The sequence below is a fragment of the Sebastes fasciatus genome, chromosome 14 (assembly GCF_043250625.1).
Source record: "Sebastes fasciatus isolate fSebFas1 chromosome 14, fSebFas1.pri, whole genome shotgun sequence".
Taxonomy (NCBI): domain Eukaryota; kingdom Metazoa; phylum Chordata; class Actinopteri; order Perciformes; family Sebastidae; genus Sebastes; species Sebastes fasciatus.
This window is the reverse complement of record NC_133808.1, coordinates 6,540,036-6,561,925: the sequence shown is the minus strand read 5'-3', so window position 1 is coordinate 6,561,925 and position 21,890 is coordinate 6,540,036. Positions and strand designations below refer to the sequence as shown.

The window sequence follows — 21,890 nt, the reverse complement described above, 5'->3', positions numbered from 1 at the left end:
TGTTAATATATACAGACTTACCAGGCTATCCACTTCTTTTTCTACTGCAAGTATACACACACACACACACACACACACACACACACACACTCACACACACACAAACAAACTAAACAAAAACAGGATTGACATGTGACAGTAAAAAACATACAGAAATAAATGTTTAAATAAATATGGATAATACATTTCTAATTCCAACCAAAGTTCCAGCTTTGGTTGAATCGTGAAAACAATAATACATGACATGAAAAGCAAGGAAAAAAGGCACAAAGTGAAGACTATGTGAACTTTAAAAGAGGAAAAAAATTACTTCATCCCACGCAGTATTACAGCTTTATCATTCAGGCTTCAGACGAGTGTCCACAGGGTGGCAGTAACACTTCAGATATGAAGTGCAGAGACAGATAGACACACCAGGCTGGATTATCAACCATGCAAAGCCGGAAACCGCTTTGAGGCCCCAGACTCCCAGTGGGGTTATTGTGGTCGTTTGGGTCTACATGAAACCTTCATTATTACCTAATATTATAGCTCGAGAGAGGACAGAGGTCTTGTGTCAAATCCAGTTAGGATGTGGTCTCATAGTTAATGCAGCAGTGGGTAGAATTGGAGCAAATATGATTAATAAAAGTTATTTTAATAAAACGGTCACTATATCCTGACAGAAGTGCATGAGACAGGTAATGTGAAAAAAAATCATGTGTCTGTGTGTCCTCCGGTGCTCCTAATGGCATCTGCAAGATTTCACAGGCCGGAGGAAAACAACCAATCAGAGCTGAGCTGGAGCCTTGCCATCTCTGACTCCGATCAAATGGTCAAACTAGGCAACGCTGATCAAATATGAATCAATATCCTGTTACTGTAATGCCTATATCTCAGCTCAAATGGTTTCAGAAACATGTTTCAGAAGCTGTAAAAATTAGAAAGTTTGTGACTTGGCAGCCATGTTGAGATCAGTTGAGGAAATACCAAGTACCGCCCACCAGCCGGAGCAAACTTTCAAGATGTTTCTGAAAAATTTTACGTGAAAAATAGCATAAAATTGGTAAAACTTATGCTCTAGAATTTCTTTTCTGTTCTGTTCTCACTATACTGAGTTCAACAGGCTGCACTTGCAGATGTTGCGGTGAATTCATTAATATCCTGCGGGCCGGCCAGCTTTGGCTGTATCTGTGGCTGAATTTCGTTGCTCCTAAAGGCCAATTCATACTCACCATGATGGTCCGCATGTCTGCTATGGTCTGTGTGACGTAAATGTTGTCATCCTGTGACTACACAGACTATACGCATAGCAAGCACACCGACTGTGCCTGATTCAGTTGTTCCACACTCCAGTCCAGCTGGAGTAGAGCTGGTTTACCAAGAGGAAGAGGAAGTATAATAATAGGTAGATGACAAAATGCCAAAAAACACAAAGAAGACAAAACCAAAATGGATGCTTGCTTTGATGAGAGGTTGTGGGAGGAGATCTGCAGTCTTTCATGTTCTTTTATTAACATAAGTAAATACTAATATTGTAGAAGTTAAAAGAAAGTAGAGACAAACACTTTGTATCTTTGACTACGCAAAGGCGTGTCTCTTTTATTTCAGCACAGCCAACACACACTGGTACTACCATGGATGTAGAAAGAGAACAGGATACAGCGGGCTCCCGTTCATTCACATGAAAGTTGCTCTGTGGTGCATGAAGCAAAAAAAAAAGCTTCTTCTGCATCCATTGGGCCCATAGAGCAGGCGCTGTAGCGTTTCGCCTCCCAGCCCTCGCTCCAGCCTCCGTCTGGGTCTCATTCACATGAACCGAGGAAGGGAAATAACTCTGGATTCAGTTATTAGCGCATTTTGCAACTTTTAGAACCGAATGATTTAAATAAGGGCTATTCAAGCGGCCATTCTGGGAAGTTGATTAACCTTAAAAAATATTATCCGCTGATTTAGGACCCATCTCTTTCCCGATGTAAGTCTGTGGGGGAAAAGTCTTTTTGGGCCCAATGGCGTCACGTGACGGACACGGTTACACACTGACGCTTTTAAAGGACTGTGTGTCAATGTGAAGGGACAACGACACAGAAAAGGCACATAACATAACTGCTTGTGTTGAACCACAGGTTAAGGTGAATTATGTCCTTAGAGTTTGCTGGAAAGAGGGACGTCTGGGACACCCTGCTTAGCCTGCTGCCCCCCCGACCCGGCCACAGATAAACCGATGAGAATGGATGGATGGATGGATGAAGCCCAGAAATTAGATTTTTTTTTTTCAAAATATTATCCCTCCCCCAGCTCCGTCATTATTTTTTTACCGACAGTGGCCTTGATACTCTGCCATAGTTGCAGGAATGTAATAAACCTGTCTACATACCTGCCTGAGCACTCACTGTGCGTCACTGGAGCCATCCACAACCTGCTAGCTTGACAGCTGTGAGTACCAACAGTAGCCATGTTGGTTGTTGTTTGTCTTCATAATGATAATTTTGGGGGAGTGGCTCTGGAGGGAGGCCTGAAAGGACGGCCTGACAGTGTTTGGGTTTTCCCCAGCTTTAAAACCATTATTAATGCAGACTGCTACACAGATACACTCTAATCCTTTCACCCACATTCAGTCCGATTAGAGCGACCTGCCAACCACTCACAGCACGAAGGTTAAGACAGTGGCTGTTGGAGAAAAGGTGAAGGATACGTATGTACAACATATAAAAATTGGAACACTACTTCCTTGTTGGTGCCAAAAAAGTAGGTCACATGAGGATCTGCATCTTGAAAAGCATCTGTAAAGAGAGATATATCAAGAGTGAAGAACACACCGTTCCTCCTGGGAAGGTGGAAACATGGAGAGACATCACATCAGATCACTTTTTTCCATTGTGGGAGTCTCACTCATCTTGAGTTTTTTTTAAATAATCCTTTCTCCACACTTTTCTTTGTTATGCTTTCCTCTCGTTTCACGGTTTACAGCTGGAGAAAAGGCACGACGCACATTTTCCTCAAACCTCAGTCTTCCTTAATGTCGTCCTCGCTTCATGCTCCCCTCGATAAAACGTCTTTTTTCGCGTGCATGCCTTCAGACGCACATGTCCACAAGGCAATTGTCTGTGATCAGAAGATGAGTCTTGAGCCCTGGAGCCATGTCCTGCATCTTCACCTGCTCAAAGTCAAAGTGGCCCTGCCCAGAATCTTGGACCCCTGTGGAGGACTGACAGCTGGACTGAAAGCTGGACTGACAGCTGGACTGACAGCTGGACTGACAGCCGGACTGACAGCTGGATTGCAGCAGGCTGGAGCCCCCCGTGGAGTACACTCCTGAATCTCCGCTGCCGCCGCTGTCCTGGCGACTGTGTCTAACACTGGAAACATAAAGGGGAAGGTGCACTTATTCATTCACTTGCTGACAAAAAAACGACACTACACGACCACAGATATGTGAACACTGTGAGGTGAAACACTGGCTGAGTCATTGAAAGCCACGTAAAACAGAAAACCCTTGAAAATGCAATGAGTCGTTTCTTATTAAATGCACTTAAGTGCTTTGTAAACATGAACGTACACATGAGCCGATATAGCATCAGAGATTTAACTGACCTGCTGTCTGGCTCCAGGTCTGATGGGGGCGCCAGCAGCGCCTCAGAAGGAAGGATGTGGATTTCCAGGACCGGTGGCTCTGGACAGATGGTCACCGTACCACACAACAACTCGGAGTCTGAATCCGGGGTGAGGAGGCGAGGAATGTCAGACCCAGGTGAGTCAAAAAGATACTGGAGGGAGGACCAGGGTGAGGACGGAGGAAGAGCAGGGAAGAGAGATAGACATGATTAAAATAAACTTTAGTGAGATTCATTTTAAAAATGTTAACACTGAAATGCAAAAAAATGTGCTCACTTGTAAACAACAGTGTGGATAGTCAGTTGCTATATCTATAGACTAGCTCTCTATAGGCTAGCTATATGTTCTTCCACCAACACCAAAAAAGCCTTCCTGTGCTACATTTAATTCAATTGGCCAAATTTACAGTAAAAACCCATGTTCTCAAAAAACTATTTTCCATTTTAAATGTCAGAGATGAAAACAAACTAGATTTACGGTCTGCAAGTAAAACTGTGGCGTGCTGTGGCTGCATACCTGGAAGGGTGTAGGCAGCTGGACGGAGGGGTAGAACGTCGCCTTAATGGTCTTGTAGCACCGGTAGGAGATGAAGAGTGAGAGCAGCACGACCACGAAGCAGATCACCAGAGAGAGCACGAAGTACCCAAAGATCTCATACCACGGAACGATACCTGTTAAAGTGACACACGTACGTAGATTACATCATATTCGAGTATAGTTGCATTTTGTGTCTGTTATCACCTACATCCACTCACACAGGTATATACAAACAGACATGAATGTGTTATGCCCAGTCCACACTACACGACTTCAGCCCTGATGTCCCACTCGCCGACAGTTTTTGGAGCTCCCTGACAAAAAAAACCCAGATCAGGGGGAAAATCCAAGTTGGCTCGGCGCTCTCAAAATCAGCGCTCAAGTGCCATGTGTGAGCTGTTCAAAGACGCAAGCCTAGTTGCCTCTCAGACACATTGTCTGGGGATGTACAGCCAATGAAAGTGCGAGACACGGGTTGAGGTGAAACAGAAATCTGGGGGAGGAGAGGTTGCCCGTAACAATAGGAACTTACTGCATGTGCTGCATTAGTAACATGGACCAAAGTTGTTGTTGCACCTAGGGTGTTGGATGTTCGCATGACTAAACATAACCCATAATTTGATGACTGATCTAGATAGGGGGAAATAGTGACGACGTGTGGAAAGAGGCTATTATGTGAACATGTGTGCCAACGATAATATCAACAAGCACGACTACGCCCGCCACTTCTTGCGTGTTTTCGTGACAAAACGTAGTTTGGAGACCTCATCGGGGAATCCTCCCGGTGAAAGATCTTGTAGTGTGTGACTTCCTGCTGCCGGTCAGTCATGTAATGTGAAAACCAAAACGACTTCAAGACTACCGATTACAGTACAGCGATTTGTGGCTGTTGCTTCATCCTCTTTCTGGTGACTGGAAAGGAAACTTCACTGCCCAGTGACCACAAATGGTTAGAGCTTCACTTTCATTCACAAAACCCTGATTACATACAGAAGCATGTGTTGGTCCTGCTGTAAAGTTGATCCCTGGTACTTTACCCATTACCTCTGCTATGATTGTTCAGGGTCCAACAGCCATGTAACGGCAAGAATGCATCACTCTATGATCGCCTAATCTGACACAGTGACCATCTTGAAAGACAAAGATATTGTGTACTCTGATTGGTGAAGGTTGGGGCCTTGTAGAAAAAGAGCAGGTGAGGGTATAGGGCTGGATGGCATGCTGCTATCATTATGATAACATTAACAGGAATATCTTTCTAATATCAATATGTACCACAATATGTACGCACAATTACATACAGTAATCAAACTTATTTATGTATACATGACTCGGTACAGACCAGTCTACTGCAGCCCACCACTTTCTGAGATATTCACAGTCACAGGCAGATTCTTGAGGCAGTTACCTTCGGTCTCCATGCACAGGGGTGAGGTGAAGCTGCTGTTCTTGTGGTAGAAGTCATAGCGTGACTGGACGCTCACACAGTACCAAGTCCAGGCCTTCAGGTTTGGCAAATTCACCGTGTTGACGGGGATATTCAACGTCTTAGTTGTTGAGACCTGAAGGACAGATGGGAGAGATGAGAACTTTATTTCATTTCATTTATTCATGAGCCAGCACACTACAGTCAAACCCCAAGTTTGGATCTGTGATGGGATGTCTGTGAGGATGTGGTGGAAATGAAAGCACAGATGTCATTCAACCACAGGGGTGATACGGTAACACAAAATTGACCTTTCGGCACATTTTTGGGACAATAGGGCAAACACAGAAAATGCAGAAAATAACTTTTTCCATTAATTTTGAAAATTATAAACATTGAACAGTTGTTACTTTAACAGTACTCGGCAACTGCACTCAAATACTGGCATTTTGTCAATAAAATACAAACAAATTAAAAAAAATGACAGAAACGTCTCTAATGTTAATGTCTGTTATGTAAATGTATCCCCCCCCGGGGATCAATAAAGTATTTGTAATTCTGTAACGCTCCATCATCAGACTCTGACCGGTTGATCATTCCTGAACTGAAGTGTAGCTTGTGCTCGTTACAGGGCAGGCACAACGGACTGACTGGAATAGACATGTGAAACATTTTGACCGCATGCTTTAATTCGGTATTGTCTACAATCGAGTGTGGTCACATATGCAGCGATAAACACTATCATTAGTGGGAGGCTGCCTGAACACTGTGGAGTGAAGAACTCGCCGTCCACTCTGTTTTTGTTTCGCTCCGCTAATCGACACATTCGGGTGATGCAGTCATAAATGAAATGTTTCAAGTGTATCCACAGATATACCCAAATTCAGTTGAACAGTGTCGGCATACAGTTTGTACATATTGTTGTCCAATGAGCTTGATTAACCCGGCGAAGCGGGCTAAACCACCTAGCAGGACAAAACTTTCCAGATAAAACTCACACTCCAGAATTTCTGTTCCGTGTGTGCGTGTAGTAGATATAAACAACTGTTTGGTCACAGGGCGTACCGAAAGGATGTCGCATACCGAACCGGAAGTCCTGTACCAAACGTTTAATACGAATACAGATACTATTACATCCGTATTCAATCACATCATTAAGATTCACTAACTGATGAATAATAATCATTTCTACGCCATTATTAAAAAAAATGAAGATGGTATGCAGCTCATTGCACTAAATCACCCACTTCTATGCATTCAATTTTCTGTTTTTTTACCACTAAACAATATATTGACGAGGCTACACTAACTGTCCTAGTCTAGCCGGTGCCTCCCAACACAAACTGACTCATGTCCATTAGTCATTTTATAGCTGTGGTGCATTAGTGTGACCACAAATGTGTGGACTGCCAGATCTTTTGACAATGATGATAGTTTGCTGAGATTAATGCTTTGTACTTTGAAGCACATTAACAACAGATCAGGATGACAATCAACAATCAGTCAGCTATGCAGACGAGGCAAGACGCACTGAGAGTATGTCAACGGGACTTTGGTTTTCACTTTGATCCTCATTCAAATATCTGTGCCTGTAAAGCCAATAACAGCCAGCAAAGACACCCCAGGCAAAAAAACTGGTCAATTTTGAGATTTTTGACTATTTTGCATCCCTAACATGTCTTCTTTCAGACTAGTGGAAATAAAACATCCAAAATACACATTTAGGTATTTATTTTACTACACTTAGTCTATTTGAGTCTGTAGATTTCTCCTAAATTCACCAAAACTTAATATTAGATAATGCCTCATTTATATATTTAAACATTTCAGAAAACTTGGCAAAGGATTTGGTGGCATCTAGTGGCGTGGTTGCAGATTGCAACCAACTGAATAACCCTCCTCGCACTCCTCCCTTCTCAAGACTGCGGTAATGTGAGCCGCGGAGTCCAAAACTGTGGTAACGCCGATCGCCTTGCTCAGAGGCCATCCGGGCGGTACCACGGTTTGGCACTCTGCGACTCACGCTACCGCAGTTTCACAAGTTTGTCGTAGAACTACGGTGGCCTTCAGGTAACGGAAAACGCAAAAGTCTCTCTCTCCAGAGCCAGTGTTTGGTTTGTCCGTTCTGGGCTACTGTAGAGTTTCAGGTGATTATACACTATAGAAACTAAAGATGCACTAACTCTCTAAAGGCCTTTAAAAATAATCTATACTTTTAAAATATGAAGGAATTTGGGGCTGATGTTTCAAATTAAATGTTTCATAATGCAGAACTAGACATAATTCATAGTTATAATTTAAAGTATGCAGCCATATCCATTTATTCACGCTTAGGAAAAAAACATCCACTTCCAATTTAAAAGATGGAAGAAGTAGTTTCATTATGTTCATCATAATATATATTTAGCATTGTACTTAATTTTTTTTTATTTGGCATGACCTTTTCCCCTCTTGTGTTCCCTGTTTATTTCTAAATTAATGATTTTTTTTATTTTATTTTAACCAGTATTCTTATTTTTGAAGGAATAATGTGTATTTATCTTTATAAAATAAAAAATAAATAAAATAAAAGCTACATGGCATGATGGCTTACTGTGGTAACTCAATGCAAAAACAAAAGGACAGAAATTAGCAGTTTAAGTCTTCAACTGATAACCATTTTTTTTGTTATAATATACTGTGCATTAAACTCTCTGCAGCGCATGCAATTTTAAAGCACACAATGTTCTCCAGTAACCTGCGTCTTCCTCAAGGCGTCAAACCAGTTTAAAGCAGACCTGCTGGCTGCTTTATATAAAGGCAGCTGAACGGAAATCATGGTAACAAACAACAAGAGCTCACATGCTCTTTCTCACGTGAGATTCACCTGCTTTGTAGCACAGACAGGAAACACCTCTGCTAGCTGTATAGGGCACGAGTCGAAACCAATAAACCAACATTCCTCTGAACATGCAGAACAGAAACCAGGTGCTCTGCTAGGGCTGATTGTGAGTATATGGCTTGATTATGTGGCTGCTGCAGTCTCGGGGGTTTAACCAGGTGACTTTAGGGACTGAAGAGAAAATGGGAAGTGTGAACAGAGGAAACTGTTGGGTATTTTCTCTCCGGCTGTAACAAGTCTGTGTGGATCTGTCTATCTGTATGAGCGTTATCACATAACAAAAGGCTTCTAATACGATCAGCAACAGGGGAATAGATGTTAAAGAGGCCTGCTGTAAAAAGGCTGCTCAAGCCCACAAGTTGAAATCTGAGGAAAATTTGATTCACATTCTGCATGGAGTATAAAAGTTAGTTCAAAGCTATATAGTACACAAGGGCCTAGTGTTTGTCAGAGGGATGAAGGATGAGTTGTAGGGATGTGTTTCCTACCTGTGTGCCTACAGAGCGTTCCCAGTAGAGGATGCAGTAGTACAGCTCGGGATGATGTTCCTTCATGGAGACGTTGGTGCTGGTCATAGGGTCAGAGATGGTAACCTCCAGCCCACTTCCAGCAAGAGAAAGTTCCACTTTGGTTGGAGGACCCACAGCAGCTAGCAGGAGCAGGAGAGGAATGGATAGATTAGGGCCTATTTGAGGACTTTAATTTTGAAACCTAGTATTTAATAATAAAAAAACAAAATTTAAATAAACTGTACTCATGTAAAATCTAACTACAGAAATGCAGTTTCACAACATCATCACATAATCAAGACTACAACTGAAACTAATACTTTATTGACGAATTAATTAGTCGATCCTGAGAAAATGAATGAACTACTATTTTTTGTTAATCGATTAACAGTCTGAGTGAGTCTCCAAGCAAAAATGACAAACATTTGTTGGATCGAGTTTCTCAAATGAGAGATTTGCCGCTTTTCTTTTTCTTATCTGACAGTTAACTGAATATATTTGGGTTTTGGACAGTAGGTCAGACATCAACTCGTTCAAAGTTAGTTCAACTATTGGGGTTAAGTGTCTTGCTCAAGGACACATCGACATGTGACCCCGGAGCAGCCGGGGATGGGACCACCTACCTTCCGATTGGTGGACAACCTGCTCTACCCTCTGAGCCACAGCCGCCCACTGAAATGAGGCAGCGCAAAGCCAGTTATTGGTTTTTGGTGGAAAATTGGTCTCAAAAGTTACACTGAGATCAGATGTCTGATAAAACACGTCTGTTGCTTTTGTCCACAAGAGAAAAAACTAAATACTTGCAGCAAATGTGCAGCGATAATGGAATAACGGTGGAAACATTCCATGTGTTTACAACGGGAACATCAGTAGATTATTGTGTGGTCCTTATCCACAGTTGCTTTATATTGTAGGCTGATAAACCTTCTCCTCCCTGCAGCCATGTGAAGGCAGGACACATATGTTTAAATCTACAGCCTCTGATTGGAGAAGTGCTGCTCCAGAGCACAGTGCCTTTACACACAGCCATCTACTGTGTTTACATTGGTTAAACACACAGACTGGTTGGTTATAACTTGGTATTCTGCCTGGATGACCGTTGGCATCCTTTCCAACGTTTCTGGCAAAAAGTGGTGTTTCATGTTTGATTCAGACGATGTGTGTTAACATCCTGCTGCTCTGCACCATCAGGACAAGAATAGGAGTTCCTGGTGAAGCCTTTCACCATGTATTGTTTGTTTTTGTCATGCTTCACTGCGATTGGCTAAGTTGTTTCACAGCCATGAGACCAGTGATGGGACCAGCTTAGAGTCTATTAATAAATCACCATACCTTCTGATCTATATTCCACTTCACCAAGCCCTTTTGCACGTAGCACCTTTGCACCTACATGATCCAAAACAGTAGGGGAGTTTGGAGACGCCCACACAGTACGTTCGCCCAAGATCTACTATTGTGTGGGTTGCTGCATTGTGCACATTAAAAAATTAAATATATTTAGAATCAATTTTGAGAATAAATCTATACAAGCTTCTCTATAGCAGTGTACTGTGAGCAGTATGAGGTTTAACCTGTTCCTCCAGCTGTGTCTGCCTTTGTGATTTTCTAAACTGTGTTCAATCATGTTGGAATTTTTTACTTATGCTTCTGCTTCTGGCAAGACCTTGACTGAACTCTACACAGTGGTTTTGATAGTTCAGAGCTGCATTACTCGAAAACAAAACGCAAAGGTTACTTTTCCTAACAACGTCGCTCACAGCTCCATCAACGTCATTTTGCGGTTGAACACTCTTTTGTTCAGTTGACTGTCAAAGCGCGTTTGTCTTGTTTTTGATGGTTTGTGGTCCCCACCTGAGATCACATGCGCTGTAGACGGCAGCTGCTCACAGGCTATGATATAATGCTATTGGAGCAACCTGGCACCATCATGTACGTCCACTAAAAGTGCTGTTTTTTGCCATGACAGACTCTGATTGTTATTAGAAGTGTGTAACATTATGGAAAGAGTCTCTCTCAAGGAGAAGTCTGGTTGTGAAATCTGGCGAGGTGATGTGTTGCTGGTAGACAACGGTGGAATACATCCATGATGTATACGTGAGTGTCTGTTGTTTTGGAGGACAGAGAGCGTAGCTTAGAGTTATACAAAAGATTTTCAATGTGAAGGCAGACTTCTCCTTGAGAGGGACTTGGACACAATAACAAACAGACCAAATCAAGAGAAAGTTCCAAAAAAACTTGTATTTCTCTGTACGGTTCTTTCCATAATGTTGTCAGACTCGTATACTGACCCTGTCAGTGGCAAAAACAAGAACTTTTAGTAACGTAACGTTACATTGATGCTGCTCACTGCCCTCGCAGTTTGTTTCGTGGTTGCTGGTTACAGCGCTCTCCCTAAATACTGGACCAGTTTTAAAAGTTGCATTAGTCACTCTGACATAAACACATGGGAAAATAAAGTCCAGGTTGAAAAAAACTGAAGTGACCCTTTAAGTAACTTCCAAAACATTTAGACAGAGGGATTCTCTCCCTCATCCGCATCCCCCTCCTGCCCTCCCTCCACTCCTCTTCCATCTCATCCATCTCTCTCTTACCCTCTTTATCAGGGCAGAATTCCTTGTGCGCCCAGTCGGAGAGACTCCCGTTCACGTTGGCTTGTACACGAATCACGTAGATGCCCAGGAAGTACAGGTTCAGCCCTGTAAGGTCACATGACCTATGTGACGTCTTCTCACACACCGTTTGCCAGATTGGAGTCCTTTTCGTAGACTTCAGCTTGTACTTCCTGAGGGGACGAGAAACAAAAAATGTAAGTCATTAATCATCGTAACTGACAATGCTGATCGTCTTGAACTGGAAAAAAAAAAGAAGGAAATATGAAGTAGTTTAAGAAATCTGGAGCCGTTTGAGTTAGCCTGGGATGTAGGGATGTCACAGTGAAGACATTTTCCCACCGGTTAATAAACTGTATGTAAGTTTTTACATGTAGAAACGCTTTTGAATTGTTTTTTATTGCACACACACACACACACTCACCGACTGTGACAGATCTGTCCTCCATATTGCAATTGCCTCATTAACTTTATGGTGCCCCTATAGCCTTGGGTTTAAATTTGAAATATTGCTAAATAGGCGTTTTGCTTTTTGCTTTGACATCAAATCCTCCGCCATCGTCTTGTCTGTCAACTCTCTCTCATCCCGTGTGTGAAATCTGACTCCTGCTACTCTGTGCTGGGACTTCCTACGGAGCAGACACTTTCACATTTAATTTTCTGCGTCTGTCGTCCGACTATGTATTGATAACACGGCGCTGATACGCGAAAATTAACTAAATGGGTTTTATTTCAATAAAAAAAAAGTGAAACGGTGGGGGCGCTGGGCAAGTAATGTAATCTGTGTATGCCTGACCATATTTATGTCTGAAACATTGCACAAGAGAAAGACACCTCATTTGGTCATCACATCTGAACACATTTTGAAATTGCACACTCAACCACACTGCAGTTTGTACTTCAGTTTGTTATGCTCAACTCCCCAAACATGAGGAACTGCTGGCTGTAATCCAACTTTATCTCTTTTTTGCCAGTAAAGACTTGCAGTTGTTTCCTGTTGATTTGAATTAAAATTTCCCTACAAACAAACCACTTTGCTCTTCTCCTGGAGGACAGCTGGGACTCTCAATGCATTAACTCCCACCACCAACGCTCGCTCAAAAGAGGTTTTGTTTCTCACCAGACAGAGATGGACTGTATTCAACAAACACAACTCAAGAAAATCAAGTTAAGAGTTTGCAGTACTGTGTCTGTGAGGCTGTGATGCTCATTGTAAAGAAAATCAAACTGTAAGATGGCTAAATGTCAGAGTAACTTGTATGGGTTTATTGTATTGGGAGCATTACAGTGTTCAGAGATGTGTAGTTTTACGTACTTTTTTGTTGCAGGCTGAAGGTTTAAAGTGTAAAGAGGTTTTACGTTGTCATTCCAAAAGTTATTACAATCCCCCCTGTGGGAAACACAAATGTCTGTACCAAAGTTCATGGCTTTCCATCCAACAGTTGTTGAAATATTTCACTCTGGACCAAAGTGGTGGACCGGCCGACACAGCTGTTTCTTAAGCCACATCGCTATTGTGGCAAAAATCTCTCCAGGACCTAAATAAACCCTTTCAAAACCTCCTGTTTGTTTTGTAATCTATCATCTTGGTCATAATGGAGAATATAATAAGGAGAATATGTTGAACTCGAACTTTACAGGAAAATCACTTAACTCCAGATTCAAACGTCAGCTTGTCGTAACAAATGTGTTGCTGGTTTCTCTTCCTCATGCATGATGTATGTCTGTGTGAGTGAGACTTACGCCAGATATTGTGTGGTGAAGTTGACAGCTTGATTCTCTGCCGAACTCTGGTCCCAATCCCAGCTCAGTATGTAATCGGTGTTCAACGTGATCATGGTCAAGTTGACTGGGGGCGCCAGCTCTGCTCCGACTGAAACAAACAAGGGGAGAATCCACATGACGACACAGGCTATGCAGCAGACATTGTTATAACGATGTTTAATAATTAAATCCAATAACATTCTAATAATTAATAACATGAATATAGGCTGCAATTACCAATTATTTCCCTTATCTATTTGTCAGCTGATCATTAATTGACCCAAATGTAGCCTACTCAATTTATTATCGTATATGACGAAAAAAAATTCTCACATTTGAGAAGCTTGTTTCAGCTCTACATTAATATAACAATGTGGACATAAAGTGTATTTTTATTTTCTAATCAATTACTAGTATTTGTGTTTAATTAGATTAAACAGAAGGTTGTTATTTTCAAAATTAATGTTAACACTTCATGCTTACGTCGAGAAGTCATTCTTTTTTCTAACTTACTACCTTATCCAAATATGTAAGTTAAATAAGTTTCATTTGAATTAAAAAAAAGAAAAGCATTGGCATTTGAATAGGTTATCATGTTGAAGGCTAAAGCCGGCATTAATCTATGTTTCTTGTTGTCAACAAATCCCATGAAAAGAATGTATCTCTCAATACTTTCTGACTTCCCTACTCTGTCTGTGGCACTCAACCCCAAGCCCTTTGGTTCTTCCTGAAGATAGAAATCAAATATATAGTTTCATTTTTAAGAAAAGGCTCAATAATTTCCTAAAATAGCTGGTCACTGTAGTTTTTAGTAAAGGTTATTCAAACAGGAGGAAATACTGCATTTGATAGGGGTTGTTGTTGTGGGATTAATCCATAATTGGTGCTTGTATTTGGTATTTTGGTATTTGTGGCAGCAGGACAGTGTATGTGGGGTTGAGTCAAAATAAATTACATTGTGTGTGTGTGTGTGTGTGTGTGTGTGTGTGTGTGTGTGTGTGTGTGTGTGTGTGTGTGTGTTCATGGTAATGAAGGAACATGTCACCCAGTGCAACAGTGCGGCTCATTGATGTGTTTTATTAGTTTTTGGACTCTGTCCACCAGCTATCTGTCATTTACACTCGACAAATACCGAGCTACCAGCTAGCTACCTGTCTGAATCTGGCCTGAGGCAGCCATCTAAATCATTTATCTAGACACAGCCAACATAGAAAATGACAGAGTGGTGTGTCTTCTTTGACAAAACCATCTCAGATTGTGTGTAAATAGTTCAGACATAGTTGAGACAGCGGCATGCAGAGAGCATATTATTAAGGCCTGAGCACCGACCAGGGGGGCAGCGAGGCCCTATTGAAATTGATGGGATTATTCTTCTTCTCCACAATGAAACACATTTTTGAGGGGCTAAAGGAGCTTGGAAACGCATGAAACTGCACATGCATCACAAGTGGTGAAAAACTATATATTTTATAGGACTCGCGCATGGGTGTGGAAAAGTTGCTCTATAGCGTCCCCTACAACATTTTAATGAAGCAGCCTCTGCGGTACGTTTCACCTACATGTACGAAATTTGGTAGGCAGATGTAACATGTGGAGACGTACAAAAAAAAGCCCCTGGAGGTATATCGTAAACCCAACAGGAAGTCAACCATTTTGAACTGAATGTGCTATTTTTCTGCAATTTTTGTCATTTCCAGGCTCTGTACTTTAACGAATTCCTCCTAGGAATTTCAACAGATTGCCTTCAAATTTGGTCAGTAAAATCTCAAAACCTTTTGCGAGGCTAAATTGCGAAGCTATTCAGTTTTCGTGGAACAATGGCCCTGTTCAGACCTGGTACCGACAGGATACAGTAGAGCACAGAGGCCGTTTCCATGCTGACAAGCGCTCTGATCTGCCCGTCTATCCACATGAGGAGCGCAGAGACCCCGGGTGCAGGCCACCTCTGAATGTGGTCTGAAAGATCCAACCTCAATGCGTCCTCAATGCGCCTCGAGTGCGTTCACACCTGTACTTAAGGCTGTCCACTTGTGAGCCGATCACTGAGGATGCATGTTAATACCAGGTCTGAACTGGGCCAATGTTGCGGTGGTGTGGCAGTGAAAAAGGAAGTTGTTGTAACCTGGGCGTACATTGTCCAATCTGCTCCAAAATTCTCATGTGTGACAAGAGTCCCGGCCGGAGGACATCTACATGCCAATTTTGACTCAGTCATAGCGCCACCTACTGGCAACAGAAAGTTACAGGTTGCGTACTTTTATGACCTCCTCCTCACAGATTAATCAGATCCATCTCAAATTTTTCAGAAAAGCCTTAAGACCTTGATGATGCTTTAATGGGAATCTTGTGAGTTTTTGTTGAACAGCGACGCAGCAAATTTCGATGTTTCACAATGAAAAAATAAACTATTTTAACTCGACTTCAGAATCCTGGCCTGAAGACATTTATAACTGCACCACCTACTACAACAGGAAGTAGGCCTTGTGTAACAAACAACATTCGATTTTCATGACTAAATAGCATTAGAAAATTCTCAAAAACTCAGTCTTTCACACCGGCAGATACAGATTCGATAACACTGAGTGCCATTGGACCTCAGGTTATCAAAGTGTGGCACACACAGTGAAACATAAACCCAGTCAAACTGAAATGAAACAATGACTCTGCTTAAGATAAATCAGGTGATGAGGGGAGAGTAGCTGTACGACTAACAGCTCTATTTCATGGCATAAGGTGATTTCACTGAGATCTTTTGCAACAGAGAACAGCAGTACAAGCACCAAATATAGTTTAACCACACATAAACTTTGATTATATATGTTATGTTAGATATGTTTTTGAAGATACAGCACACTCTCTAGTTTCCCTGAGATACTATTAAAGGGACTGTTTGTAAGAATCAGAAATGCTTGTTAACAGCGACACCAGTGGCCGTTAAGTCAAAGAAAGTCAGCGTCGTGCTCGCGCTTGCTCGCTCTAAATAGACATGAACGAGCATCGCTCAAAACAGTGAGGCGACACACGTCAGCTAGAACCACAATATCACTCTATATTTCCTATGCTTGGCAGTAATGTTAGCTGGCCAGACGAAGGTCTCTCCGTGAATCAATGCTGATCCTAGTGTTGGCTTTTCCTGCTTCAGCCTCCCGACCGCGGTCGGAGGGAACAGGGAAGACACCGGCACCCGGTCAGAGACGATAACGTTTCTCTCTGCGCGGGCCCGTCACTTCACAAGACACGGGAAACCTCTGTTGGTCTGGAGGAGCTGCAGTATTTATTTCTGCACAAACGTCCACTGTACATTCACTAGATATTCTCAGAGCTACGAAGTCTTCTGCAGTGTGTAGTGTGCGCGCATGAACGTGAGGTGGAGCGAGCTGAGTGAAGGCAAGCAGGCAGACGAGCAGAGTACAGCAGAGACTCCAGCCCTGGAGACCAAAGCTACGGTCTCCCCCGCGTCCTCCGACCGCGGCCAACACTGTTTGCAAGACGGGCTTCACTAGATACAACTTTGCGGTTTTGGTGCTTCCGTGTAGTTTGTGTTGGAGTCTGAGTCTGAACAGCGTAGCCACACGCGCGCGCATACGCGATACGCAAGCGCGCATGGGACACCGACCCGGGTGATTTATATGTGTAAGAAGTTATAAACAGTCCCTTTAATTCAAGGAGAAGAGAGCCTTTTCTCTCGTAAAAGTGAATTATAGGATGATGCCATTAAAACATAATGTTTGTTTAGTGTCTATCAGTCACATACTCACACACACTCTCCTGTCAGGCTCTTGAAAGCGGTCAAAATAATATTTCTCCTCAATTAATATCTTTCGGACTGTCTTTTTGAGCTCCTCATCTGTGAGAGCGGTAATTCTTGGCTGCATGACAGATGATTCAGTCTAGGATGTGTTTCTGCAGTAAAGATGTCGGGAGACGCTTTGACCTTGTATTCACTTGTCAAGAATTTATTTCCTCTGTGACAGCAACACTAGTTACTTCAGGAACTTCTGTAGGTTGCTTAAAAGAACCATTAAAGCAGTAGTTTTTCTGTCTGAACGCAAAAAAAACTACTGAACTAATAAAAACTCTGATACAAAAATGAACCATGTTGAATGTCTATTCAACATGGTTCATTTTTGTATCTAAGCCTACACCCTGTTCAAAACACAGAAACATGCACAACTGAAAATTTATTTTTACACTACGGACAGGAAGCAAACAGAAGCTTGGCCAGAGTTTAAAACTCCATACTTTAAAAAAGGAGAAGAAAGCCTTGGGTGAGTCACGGCTCAATCACAGGATACTGAATAGGGGAAATGGAACAAGCTTCAAAACAAGCTTCAAAACATGCCTTTTATTTGCCAGGTGATCACATTTTCTCTCTACAATAGACTGAACAGCCTTGCTAACTCTTAAAATACATTTGCATTTATTGCGAACACTTTATAAAACAAAATTTAAGGCCCCAATATTTATTTTCTTATCATGACTTATCACAAGCATAGGTCTCTTGGAAGTATAGGTCTGTCAGATGATTGCTGCTGGTTAGCTGGTGCAGGCAGTGCGTTATGATTGAGAGGGATTGTTTTATTCTACTGCACCAGATTACATGGTATGCCATTTTTACCCTGTTTACCCCTTTCTGTCATTCTATTTCCTTCTATAAAGGAAAAGCACAAATGTCACATTAAATCATTCTATTTCCCCATTCACAACATCTCTTACTAAAAGGCAGGACAAGGGTATTCAATATAGGCTCTATACACCTACACAAATATACTATGAACTGTGCTTATCATTGACCTGTTAAAATCTATTATTGCTTGGTATTTTTTCCTCATTCGCCCACCAAGAATGGAGTTGTAACAATGGTTGTGATGATCTTGCACAAGCGCAAAGCAATTTTTTTGTGCGCTCGCAAAGCGTGCCCTGCCGGGAGGTTTCTATGTCTGCCGGCACCAGAAGGGCTCCTGAGGACTAAGTAGTCTCCATATCTACAGTACATTTGTGCACAGTAATCAGCAGGAATATGTCTGTCTGGCCAACATATGAGGTGCCTCAACATTTAGGAAAATACACTTTTATTGAACATAATAAATGAACATGCATCACTCTGTTGTATCATCAAATAGTGTCAATTTACTTAAATGTAATGACATTTTCAATGATAAAATAACATATATATGACGTTTCTTTAAGGGAATCCTATCCAAATAATATGTAACGATAATATCTCTGAGGGAATCTGTCCAAATTGTCTTAGAGATGGACAGCTTTTGTGCGTCATGGTGACTGTCGAGCATAAGGCCCGCCTCCAGGAAGAAGAAAACAATCCGTGCATGTGAAATATGTGGAATACTTAATATCTTTGTACTTTATACGTCTTTATACTTTGTGAGTCATGGTGACTGTCGAGCATAAGGCCCGCCTCCAGGAAGAAGAAAACAATCCGTGCATGTGAAATATGTGGAATACTTAATATCTTTGTACTTTATACGTCTTTATACTTTGTGCGTCATGGTGACTGTCGAGCATAAGGCCCGCCTCCAGGAAGAAGAAAACAATCCGTGCATGTGAAATATGTGGAATACTTAATATCTTTGTACTTTATACGTCTACACACGCACACACGATGAGGAGAGGAAAGGTAACATAACCTGCTTAGAGCTAGTGTTAGGAAGTTAAACAGGTCATAATTACCTCTCTATTATCTATTAATATTGCTCTGAAAACATCTTCAAACAATCGCCCAATACTAATTTGGTGGTGGTGGTGGTCACAATAGCTAAAAGTATAAAGGATAAATGGCTGAGCACACAGAGGCGTGTGTGCACTGTCCACATAAGGCGTAAAAACTGTTTGAAAAAAACACGTGGAGAAAGATTCTGAACGTGCGACAGAGGAATTGTGCTGCTTAAATGACGCAAGTCTGTGTTGCCTAACCGAGTTTAAATAAAGCGCTCCTCCAGTTTCGACGGTCCCGTTCGAATATTCGCTGTTGATTAATAGCCCTAGTATGCTGTCTGTAACGTTACTGTGCGACACTCACGTGACGTTACAGGACTATTTTCACTTTGGCTAATGATAATCCTGATAATCCAAAAATGTTTTATTTACTTTGAATGTACAGTTATTTTGCACTAACCACATAACGGTTGTCTGTGTTTGCATTAGGTACATTCTTGAAATGCAATTTGCAATGTGCAAATACTCTTGGCAATTTATTCTATTCTAATTATTTATTTATTCCTTTATTCTTTTATCTCGTCTTGTTTTTATTCTTGTATTCATTGTTTTTATTGCGAATATTTTTCATTTTTAATCTCGTACTTTTATTGTTCTGCACCCCCCCATATGCCACATACTGTGTTCCCTCTGTCAATGATGATTGTGCAGTATGAATGTGTGTATATGTCTCGGTGGACTGCAGAAACTGAATTGCCCCTCGGGGATAAATAAAGCTCTCTGTATCTGTATCTGTATCTGTATCTGAATCTGTGATCAGCATCGCTTTCTTCATTGTTGACATCTACCCAGTGCTTGTTGTTCTAATAGTTATGCTGACAGTAACAGGTAAGTATCTCGTTTATATGCTTCACTGACAGGTGTGTGAATTGACATGGACATGAAGCGTGCATAGCACAAAATAAAATTAGGTTATTTTCGAAAGAGATAAGACGGAGCCCTCTCCTCTCCTCAAGTCATTTATTTATTTGTATAAGCTCTCATAAAAAAAGAAATCATTCTGAGTTGGACTACCGGCATTGACAAATAACTGGTGCCAAAATGTCAAAGTGATAAAATTTTGTTTCCACACTCAATATGCAAAAGAACATGTGTGATTCCTGTGCAGCTTAGGAAGCAACTGTCATATCATGCTGTATGGGTATTTCAGCAGCTGGATACCTACCAAGACAAACTAACACATGGATGGATGGATGGAAACGTGTAAGGGAAGAGTTTAATTGCTGTTATTATTACACTGTTCATTATTATTACTACGTTTTTTGAAATGTTAACAGCACATTCATCTTGTACATGATCCATAGAAGTTTTTTTTGTTTTTTTTATCTGTACTGTTTGAGTGAACATGCTTTTACTGCTCATATTGTCTAACCCAGTGGTCCTCAAACTTTTTTCACCAAGTACCACCTCAGAAAATATTTGGCTCTCCAAGTACCACCATTATGACCGATGTTAAAATACAGTAGCGTAGGCCTACCCTATTTAGCAATGCACAGTTAATGCAAGAGGCAAATTTATTCCTAATAGGAATATTACTTATTGTTGACCTTTGTCAAAGGGGTAGCACTAGAACTGGCACTTAAACTCTTCCACACAACTCTCATACTACTTTAGGGTCAGCCTCTCACACTAGGCCTGCAGGTTATGAGGAACATCTACGATGTGCAATAACATTGTTCAATATTGCCATGACGATTTGACTTGCGATAGATAAACAAATATTGAAGTGTGCATATTAACTTTGCATATACATATACTGTATTTAAAATATAAATGGGCTAAATGTTGTTTCTAGAGCAGCAACAGTAATGTTTACAACAGCAAAGTCACCATATAAACTCCTTAATATCTCACTGGAAACAAAATAAATAAATCATATTCCTGACGTGAAAAAACTGAGTGAAGTTTATAAAGACTGAAGAACATGAAAAATAGGATTTATGGGTCAGTCCTATTTCTTAATAATTGTTAAAACATATTACAGAGACTCCTCGCGTACCACTACAGAGAGTTTGAGAACCACTGGTCTAAAATATTCCATTGTAAACCGTTGTCTCTATTTGTAGACATGATAAATATCAATGCGACAGGAGGCTCAGATTGAGTACTTTCTGTTTCTCTGAGCATATCAGACCATAAAGAACTTCAACCGTGGCCCTCTGTGTGTTGTGTACATGTCAACATGTGTTGTTAGCAGCTAGGTTACTGTTCCGCGGTGTAGCTCAGTTAAACGTATGTATCAACGTGCAGCAGTTACACATCACGTGCTGGATGCGTGATGTCGACAGACAGATAATAACGCAACCAACCCAACTATATGAGACCAGGGGGGCTTTCCTTGATACATTAACATCTACAATACATTGGCAGAGCAGCTATTACCGTGATATCAGACCTGTAGCAGCCAGCGGTAGACGTAGTTACCGTTACCGTGGTGTGGTAGTTAACGCTCATAGCTAACGTTAACAGTGAGAGTCCATACTGAGCAGCGTTAGCATGCGAGCAGGAGAATAACTCACCGTTGTTGGTTTGGAGGCAGCAGAAGAGAAGACCGAGGTACAGAGCAGCGGACATGGTGGATATTCTTCGAGGTACTGATAGTTGTTGATGTTAACGCATCGTCTCCGTCCTGGCTCGGCTCAGCTCAGCTTCGGTCTCCACCACCGGATGTGCAAAGCTACCGGTAAGCTGAGTGTGAAGTAGTGTTTCCGGTTGGACTTTCAAAATAATAGACTAGAACAGAATAGAATAGAATAGAAAGCTTTATTGCCATCTTATTAAATACAACGAGATTCACAGTTGCTTTAAAACTTGACAAGACTAAACGAGGCAGA

General features: G+C 41.5%; 1 protein-coding gene and 1 long non-coding RNA gene across 2 annotated transcripts in view; both read right to left on the bottom strand.

The window, feature by feature from the left end:
• Positions 1–21,890, bottom strand: part of LOC141782235 (uncharacterized) — a 493,504-nt gene that overhangs the window by 431,875 nt on the left and 39,739 nt on the right. The gene's annotated exons all lie outside the window — the stretch shown is intronic.
• On the bottom strand, positions 1,548–21,753 carry LOC141782216 (interferon alpha/beta receptor 1b-like). The gene is made up of 8 exons (XM_074658306.1): positions 21,576–21,753; positions 13,300–13,429; positions 11,539–11,729; positions 8,927–9,087; positions 5,540–5,693; positions 4,111–4,265; positions 3,574–3,746; positions 1,548–3,338 (listed from the first exon to the last, which is right to left on the bottom strand). The coding sequence occupies exons 1-8, from the start codon at positions 21,628–21,630 to the stop codon at positions 3,056–3,058; spliced, it is 1,302 nt and encodes a 433-aa protein (XP_074514407.1). The 5' UTR covers positions 21,631–21,753; the 3' UTR covers positions 1,548–3,055.